A 9,139-nucleotide genomic window follows, 5' to 3' on the forward strand; every position below is an offset into this window, starting at 1 on the left:
AGAGAGAGAGAGAGACACCAGTACACAAGGGTGGAGGATAGGCTAGGCACAGGAAGCTGTGGGAGAGAACCAAAGCCGACCATCCAGACTTCCCCGAGCACACTATTGTCCTTCCTGGGGAAACCTGTTGGTGAAGTCGTGGGCAGGAGTCTTATCCAACAAAGGTCCTCCTGAGGTCACGCTGGCTAGCCCCCTGCCTCTAGGCAGGCTGTTTTCCTGATCGTTCCAAGCTAACCAGCTGACTGGCGTGAGCCTTTCTGCCAGGGAAACAGAGGCCTAGGGCAGGAAACAGTCTGCGGAGCCACCCCAGCCTCGGGGGAGTAGGATTCCTGTGTGGAAACCAGCTGTGACTTTTGTCCTTGTGCTCCCACCTCCTCTTTGCCTGGTGTTCAGCAGGAGTGACAGTGATGTCACAGGTGTGGAGTGCCAGCCACGTGCTGGATGCCAAGCAAAACAGCCAGGGCGAGTGTGTGTATCATCAGTGCCTGAGAAGGAAGGCCACCAAAAGAAGTGAGTCTGGTGGAAAGGCCTGACTGAGGAAGGGAGGCACCTTGCTGAATGGGGGCGGGAAGACTGGGATAAATCTCTGCTGCAGAGAGGACCAGAGAGAGAAGGGCCTAGCTGGCACTGAGAAGGGATGCCCCTCACTTGCCCACACTCTGCTTCTCCTAAAGCTTGTCAATGCCCCAGACATGAGCCAGCCCAGGCCCCGCTACGTGGTAGACAGAGCTGCGTACTCCCTCACCCTCTTCGATGATGAGTTTGAGAAAAAGGACCGCACCTACCCGGTGGGAGAGAAACTTCGCAACACCTTCAGGTAATGTGGCCCAGAGCCCAGACTCCTCTTTCCTCTGTTCCTCGCCAAAATCCATCCTGCTCCAGTCAGGGCTCCTGGACCAGTACCCAAGGGGTTAGGGAAGCCCTAGGGGAGGGCAGGTTCTGAAACCCGAATACAAGAGCCTGCAAGCTCATATACCCCGAGATCCTTGGGAAGGATGGAGAAGAGGAATGAGGACCACACAGCCATTCAGAAGGTTGTAGGGTGGTGTTTCCATCCCCTAGTAGCATCTCCTGAAATCTCAGTCCTCTTAGTCATCTCTCGGGTCTTCAAGGACCTTTGGATGGATGTGCTACGCCATGGAGCGGTGGGGAGCACCTGAGCCCCTCCTCCATGCCCCATCCTTGGGTATCAAAAGGCACCGTCTCCCCATGCCTCATCCTCATGGGTAGTCCTTCTTCCATCCGGTTCAAAGGGTTCCTAGAGGAGGAATTCTAAGTTCCTAGGCTGTACTAAGATCCCTACCAGCCTTGGGGTCCCGCTCTCGGGTCCCTGAACTGTGGTAGTGGTCTGTGCAATCTTGCCTCGAAGGAAAGTGCCCCACACCTATACCCCCGAAGCCTGAAGCCATAGGCTCCCCGCCCCCTTCCCAGACTTCTGCCAGACCTCACCCTCCCTTGCGCTCCTGCGGAAACAGCTGATTCAGTTACCTGGATTGAGGTCACTGGCAGTAGCTAAAGCGGAGCCACAGGTGGAACTGGTTGAAGCCAGGGAATCACCCACTAGAGTCTTTACTAAAGCCCTAGACCAACCCTGCTTCTCCTGGGAGGTTCCATCTCTGCTCAGCGACACTCAGGGCTTGTGGGCCCAGTGTCTGGGCCCTGGCCTTGCTGCCGCGCGCCTCAGGCAGACGGGCAGGTGCAGTCAGTCTTTGTGTTCAAGTGAGTTTACGTTTAGGTTGTTTGTGTGCCGGCGGGATGGAGGATCTGATGTTTCCTGGAGGTTAGGGCTGATGAGAGCTGTACAGAGAAGGAGCAAATTCACAGTTCCCATGACATTGGCACAAGAGCCTTGAACAGTGCCTCGCACACATGCGGTGCTCCAAAGAACGTTGGTTGAATAAATGAATGAGTGTCTACAGAGCTAATCCCTCCCTCCAATCCTGTCCTGGACTCTGAGGCTTCTACATAAGTTGTCTGGCATCTCTTTCCAGCGCTTCTTTCAGACTTCAGGTTACTTTGCCTGACATATGGCAGAGGTGCAAGAAGGCTGGGTGTGTGAGCCGTGTTCCTCCCCCCCTCCCGCCAGCTCTCTACCGGCGAGTCCAGTTTTCTCTGCCATAAGCAAACCTGTCAGAGCTCCTGCAGAGCTGTTGCCTCCTAGCACAAGGCTTTTAGGTATGCATGAAGCCGTTCACCATTTCCCAGGTGCAAGAAGCACCCCAGGTCCCAGAAGAGGCTGGACTGACAGGAGATGCCGTTCTGCAGAGTATTTAATCGGGACCAAAAGAAAAAAGAAAAAATCTGCCTGGACTTTCCAGGATACAAAGCATTGTCTGTGTTGGTTTCAGTCTTGGGTGACATCCAGGGGCCCCAGTGTCAGGGAAACTATTGTTGAGCAACAGCAAAGAGTAAAGATTGGTGCGGGGCAAGAAAGGAAGCCTAATCAGTCTAGGCCCGTGAGTCACCAGAGGAACCCAGGGCATTTGACTTCAACCCCCACCCCAAGTCATCAATCCACTGGCTGTCACCCTCAGGTTTGTAAGCCCTTGTTCCTGCTACCCATGAGTCTCCATGAAAGGATCTCGGGGTGTTCCACAAACAGTAACGATCAATACTCCTCATGCTGTTGGCCAAGGAATGGCTCTCCCATCTTCCTTTTCGCTCTGATGCTTTGCCTGTGGTGAACACCCACACTAGACTCACCGAATGTCGGGGACAGCAAGTTGGTAGAGTGTGCCTCACAGGGACAACAGAGATTGCCTTTTTGTGATGGTCTAAAAGAAAGGGACTTGACACCCTAAGAAGGCTGAGCTACCATTAAATCAACAGCTTGAAGCCCAGCCTTGTGGATTCCCAAGTGGAGGGTCAGCGCCGCCTCCCAGGGTGTGTTGCTGGGCTCTGCGGTTTAAAGTACAGCTTTCCCTCTGCAACATCCCGCGGCACAGGCTGTGCCCTGAGATTGAGTGAGCCAAAGGATGGCAGTGCCAGCGTCTCCCTGCAACCTGTCCTCTTCCACAGGTGCTCCTCAACCAAGTTCAAAGCCATTGTGTTGGGGCTGCTGCCTGTGCTCTCCTGGCTCCCCAAGTACAAGATCAAAGACTACATCATCCCAGACATGCTGGGTGGACTCAGTGGGGGTTGTATACAGGTGCCACAAGGTGAGAGTAGCCCCAGCCAGGCCTAGCTGGCCAACCCCTCCTGTTCTTTCCCCATCTCTACCCTATGACCTCTGTGAACCAGACGCTCTCCTGAGCGAAGACTCCCTCTGTCTCCTGCAGGCATGGCATTTGCATTGCTGGCGAACCTTCCTGCAGTCAATGGTCTCTACTCCTCCTTCTTTCCCCTCCTGACCTACTTCTTCCTAGGGGGTATACACCAGATGGTCCCAGGTAAGGGCTCTTCCCTCACCCTTCCCCTACTCCCTCATCCCCACCCCTCCCCCACTAAACATGATGACTTAGACTCCAAAGACACAGGGCATGGTGAAGGAGGTTCCGTTTCCACCTTTATTCTCCTGGAGTTGATGTTGATCCAACCTGAAAGGGTGGTCTCTGCATCAGTCCTAGGTCCTTGATGACCTTGGAGAAATCCTTCCACCCCTGTGAGCTCAGTCAGCACGGCTTATTGCATCTTTTTCCCGGGAAGGAGAACAAAGTGTGACAGAGCATAATATACCATATGTTATGCAGACCAAACAGATTGAGACATGACAGCTCTCAGCGGGCCACTGCAGGGAGATTCGGAGTTGCCTAGCACCAGTGAGGCGGAGGAAGAGAACCTAGACACAGTTTCTGGGCAAGGCTGTGCTGGCACTTCTGAGCTGATGTCCAAGGAGCCAAGGAGATGATGTTAACAAGGATGTACCTGATCTGGGGAAGTGTCCTTGGCAGCTTAGGTGTGGCAGCTGATGATGTGTCGTTGGCAGAGACCAGCATAGGGAACCATTCCTCCGGGGCTGGTGCGTGTTCCAGGGCTGGACCCCTTGGTCATTTCCAAGGGCACGCTGCAAACTTCTGACTCTTGCTGGATGGGTGGGGCACCGCAGGTACCTTTGCCGTTATCAGCATCCTGGTGGGTAACATCTGTCTGCAGCTGGCCCCAGAGTCAAAATTCCAGATCTTCAACAATGCCACCAACGAGAGCTACGTGGACACAGCAGCCATGGAGGCGGAAAGGTTGCATGTGTCGGCGACACTTGCCTGCCTGACCGCCGTCATCCAGGTGAGGGGTCATCTCCCACCCTTGGTGGCAGACCACCTTAGCGCTACCTCCAAACCCCCAGTATGGTCAAAGCTACCCTTTCCATCCTAGGGACCAGAAGGGTTTTAAAATAGTTTAGACTCTCCACTTCCTGTGCGTGGCAGTGCCGCCAATGGAACTCTCTTGAACATAAAGTCTTCCCAGAGACTTTCAGATGCCCCTTGGAGAAACCCTGATCTCTGCCAGTATCCCTGCTGCCCCTCCAGCCTCCTCTGCCCCAGCTCTGGCCCTAGCCATGGTACACTGCATAAACCAACCGTCTAGCCAGGGATGCAAAGATTTCTTTCCTCCAGTGTTGATGAAAGAGCCACAGCACGGCAGATTGCAAGGGCACCGGCCACTTTAGAGAGTACCTATCATTCAGTCATCACTCACCTAATGTTTTCTGATTGCTTTGCTCTGCCAGGAATTAAGCTAGGCCCGAGGATACAAAGATAAGTGAAAGAAAGAGGCCCGATTCACAAGTGGCTCCAAGCAGGACAGAGGAAGTGGCCTTGTCAACAGATAAATTTGTGTGCCACGGTGAGATAAGAGGCACAGTAGAACCCTGAACGGGTGACTATAGGAACCCAGGAAAGTCCTCAGAGAGGAGGGGACATTTGACCTGAGAAGGCAAGGTCAAATGGAAGCTCCCTGAGACCGAGTTAACCCGCGTACCGACTGCTGCGGGCAGCGGAAACTGCACCCGAGAGCACAGAGGCCTAAGCGAAGTCTGCCCAGGAAGGGTTTTAGTGTGCCTCAAGGGCAGAGGGTCAGAGGAAGCCAGGAAGGTAGGCAGGAGCCCAATCCTAAAGTCTGCACTCTGTTCTCTTGGCAGCAGTTTGGGTCCTATTTGCTCAGAAAGATGGTTGGCAGGTGGAACCGAGGCAGGGATTGTGCAGAGGCCCAGGCAGGAGGGACAGAGCGGTGGCCGTGGCGAAGGAGATGCGGCTGGGAGGAAGAAACATTTTGCCAAGAGCATTACCAGCTCTTCGTGGTTAGCAGCCTGTGGGAGGAAAGGCGGTGTGACTCTCGGGATTTCAGTCGGGCAACAGGTGGCACCGGGGGAGGACCACGTTTATATTAAGATAAAGGAACTGAAGCCAGCATAGTGAAGTGGCAGAGAGGCTGTGTGCTGAGGGAACCAAGGTTTGGTGGAAGGGGCCCAGGTCACAAAGAATGTCGGGGAAAGGTTGCAGGGATCTCTTCACCCTGAGTCCCTGCTGTCACGGAGTTTCATGAGGCTTCCGGCCAGGCTGTGTGTCTGGCAGTCGGTGCAGACGACCCACTGTGGACTCTCGGTCAGTCTTGGGGTCCCGCAGTTGGAGCAGACGCCCCACTGCAGACTCTCGGCCAGGCTATGTGTCCAGCAGTTGGAGCAGAGGACCCACTGCGGACTCTCGGCCAGGCTATGTGTCAGGCAGTCGGAGCAGAGGACCCACTGCAGACTCTTGGTCAGGCTATGTATCCGGCAGTTGGAGCAGACAACCCACCGCGGACTCTCGGTCAGGCTATGTGCCTGGCAACTGGAGCAGACAACCCACTGCGGACTCTTCACCTTCTTCCTTCTAGATGGGCTTGGGCTTCATGCAGTTTGGCTTTGTTGCCATTTACCTCTCTGAATCCTTCATCCGGGGCTTCATGACAGCTGCTGGCCTGCAGATTCTGATCTCCGTGCTCAAGTACATCTTTGGTCTGACCATCCCCTCCTATGCTGGCCCAGGCTCCATCGTTTTTGTGAGTCCAGAAACACCCTTTGGGGAGGGGCAGGATAGGAACTGTTCCCACCCTTAGGAGGTGGTGAACTGATTTGTTCTGATAGCTGGCTGGGCTATTGGGCAGAGGGTTTCCCAATGTGTTCTCCTTTGGGAAAGAGGTCTAACACAGACCCTCACGCACTCACTTGGGCTCTCTGTGGTCAATTCCAGCAGAACAGGAGACCCCATTCCTCAAAGGCCTGAACTCCTTTATCCGGGAGCCCTTCTCTTTTGAGTTTAAACTCTCAACAAGGAAAGAAAATATATCATCTTGAAGTCCCCAGCCCCCACATCAGGTGGATCACAAGCCCCTGTCACTGTAGCTCTAGAGGATCTGACCCTCTCTCTCGCCTCCACAGGCACCCACACACATGTGGCATACACTGACACATGCACACACACACACACACAAGAATAATATGAGAAAGTGTAACTCCTTCGCCTTCACTCCTGACACCCCGCTTTGGGAGAGGGTAGTTGGAGAGAGGATGGTATCCACACCCAGGGCTGTGTTCTGCCTTTGTGTGTCTCCAGCAGCATGTCTCCCCTGGGCCGGGCACCCAAGGGCAGGGCAGTATGGGAAGAAAGGATGGGAGCCTGTGATGCTCTCTCCCTTAGACCTTCATTGACATTTGCAAAAACCTCCCCCACACCAACATCGCGTCGCTCATCTTCGCCCTGGTCAGTGCTGTCTTCCTGGTGCTGGTGAAGGAACTCAACGCTCGGTACATGCACAAGATCCACTTCCCCATCCCGACGGAGATGATCGTGGTGAGGCTCCTTCCTGCCTGGAGATGGGGTTCTGAAGGATGGGGGGCGGTGAGTAGAGGAGTCCCCGTCCATCCCTCTACCCACTCCTCAGGCAGCCAGCAGGACAGCAAGTCCTGGCTGCCTCATGCACATATTGCCTTAAGGTGCAAGACTGTAGGATCTGGGAGTCCCAGAGAAAGGATTTAGAAAAGACCCCCGATTTAGCCCCAACTAAGAGTCCATATCCATTCTCCACTTTGGGGTTTGCAGGTGGTAGTGGCAACAGCTATCTCTGGGAGCTACAAGATGCCAAAAAAATATCACATGCAGATCGTGGGAGAGATCCAACATGGGTGAGTCCAGATCGCTCAGAGGCCAACCCCGGCCCGTTCTCCACCAGAGCCGTGGCCCTCATGGAGATGAGAGGCCCAAGTGAAACCAAATTGAAAACTGACTCAGAAAAGCCACATAACCAGCCCATGGTGGCCACTTCATGGAAAAGGAGTCCCAAACGCTACCCTCCCGGCCCCTAAGTTTCGTGCACTGAACGCAGTCAAACCTTTCTCAGGCCCACTCATAGCTGCTTTCAGCTTTGCTCTTGTGCATAATCTTTTACCCACGCAGAAAGGGAGCCACTAAGGTCAATCAGATTCTTTAAGCATCTGTTCTATGTCAGGCACCATACTGGATCCAGGACAGCTGGGACAAGGCTTGCCCTATGGGCTTGAAACAGGGGAGGGGGAACAAGCCCTCACAGCACCGCAGGTCTGTGGGTCTAAAAACTAGTGGACAAAGAGTCAGGATCTGGACACCAACAAATGAAGCCCTGCAGTTGACTGACTTGTTGACCTGTACAAGTTAATTCCTCCTTTCAGAGATAGGACCTGCCTTCGGATTAGAGTGTGTGAGATCACGTGGCACGAGCCATCCAAATAAGACCCTGGCATACATGGTGGGGGTTCAGCCCCCCTCCTCTCACACCCCTGGGCCCTGCCTCTCTTTGGGTCCTCTGCAGGTTTCCCACTCCAGTGGTCCCAGTGGTTTCGCAGTGGAAGGACATGGTGGGCACAGCCTTCTCCCTGGCAATCGTGGGCTACGTCATCAATCTGGCTATGGGTCGGACCCTCGCCAGCAAGCATGGTTATGACGTGGATTCTAATCAGGTATCTCCAACTGCCCCTGGCAGGGCTCAGGGGTACTGGGCCCACAGAAGCCTACCAACAACAGCTTAGAGGGGTTGGTGATGTGACTCCGTGGTAGAGTCCTTGCCTAGCACACAAGAGGCCCTGGGTTACACCCAGCTCCTCAAATAGGGGCGATAAAGATGTCTTGGGGCTCTGTGCTGAGTTGAGACAGTAAGGTTTGGGAGAGGCTAGACCTAAGGGTTGGTGGACTAGACCTATGGTTTTAGCTTTCTTTTTTCTTTTCTTTCTTTCTGTGAGGAGTCTTGGGGGGGGGGTTTACATGTTTGTGTGTGTGCACATGTATATGCAAGTTCATATACATGTATGTGTGTGCTACATATGGAGGCCAGATGTCTCTCACTGGAACTACAGCTCATTGCCTGGTTATGTTGCCTAGACAGTAAGCTCTGAGGAATCCTCCTGCCTCTGGCTCCTCAGCGCTGCGATTATGTGTTCACATTTTTTACAGGGGTGCTGGGGATCTGAACCCAGGCCCTCACACCCATGCAGTAGTGGTTACTGGCTGAACCCCGAGGCTGACCTTTTGAGTGGTAGTGTGTGATCAGGTAGCATCACGGTCCACACCAGGCCTCAGAGTCCCCCTCACACAGATGACCGCCCACATCAGAGCCCTACTCCCCACCAACCCTGCCCTCTCTCCACAGGAGATGATTGCCCTGGGCTGTAGCAACTTCTTCGGCTCCTTTTTCAAGATTCATGTCATCTGCTGTGCGCTCTCTGTCACCCTGGCTGTGGACGGGGCTGGAGGAAAATCCCAGGTGAGCCTTGCCTCAGGGGACCAGGGTAGGAGTGGAAACGGAGCAATGCCAGAGAATTCCAGATGCCATAGGCGTGCCATCCTTACCCAGCTAGTTTTCACTCCCTGAGAAACGGTCGAGTCACGAGACGTCCTTAGCCACTCACTCCCAGCTCTTTCTCTGACTAGGTGGCAAGCTTGTGTGTGTCTCTGGTGGTGATGATCACCATGCTGGTCCTGGGGTCCTATCTGTACCCTCTCCCCAAGGTAAGAGCCCAACCCAGAGCAGGGGATGATGACAGCCTCCAGGAAGAATAACCCCTACAAGTGGGAGGAGCACATGATGGATTGGGAAATGGAAGGAGCACATGATGGATTGGGAAGTGGGAGGAGCACTTGATGGGTTGGGAAGTGGGAGGAGCACATGATGGATGGGGAAGTGGGAGGAGCAC

General features: G+C 54.2%; 1 protein-coding gene across 1 annotated transcript in view; it reads left to right on the plus strand.

Moving 5' to 3' along the window:
- The first annotated feature begins 692 nt into the window (after positions 1-692).
- Positions 693-9,139, plus strand: part of Slc26a9 (solute carrier family 26 member 9) — an 18,707-nt gene continuing 10,260 nt past the window's right edge. Inside the window, exons 1-10 of the mRNA XM_026779875.1 lie at positions 693-817; positions 3,019-3,158; positions 3,279-3,389; positions 4,046-4,221; positions 5,812-5,976; positions 6,615-6,767; positions 7,017-7,099; positions 7,762-7,909; positions 8,596-8,709; positions 8,877-8,954. Coding sequence (XP_026635676.1) covers positions 693-817; positions 3,019-3,158; positions 3,279-3,389; positions 4,046-4,221; positions 5,812-5,976; positions 6,615-6,767; positions 7,017-7,099; positions 7,762-7,909; positions 8,596-8,709; positions 8,877-8,954 — 1,293 coding nt within the window. The remainder of the gene's footprint in view (positions 818-3,018; positions 3,159-3,278; positions 3,390-4,045; positions 4,222-5,811; positions 5,977-6,614; positions 6,768-7,016; positions 7,100-7,761; positions 7,910-8,595; positions 8,710-8,876; positions 8,955-9,139) is intronic.

Source organism: Microtus ochrogaster, chromosome 6, assembly GCF_000317375.1.
Source record: "Microtus ochrogaster isolate Prairie Vole_2 chromosome 6, MicOch1.0, whole genome shotgun sequence".
Classification (NCBI taxonomy): domain Eukaryota; kingdom Metazoa; phylum Chordata; class Mammalia; order Rodentia; family Cricetidae; genus Microtus; species Microtus ochrogaster.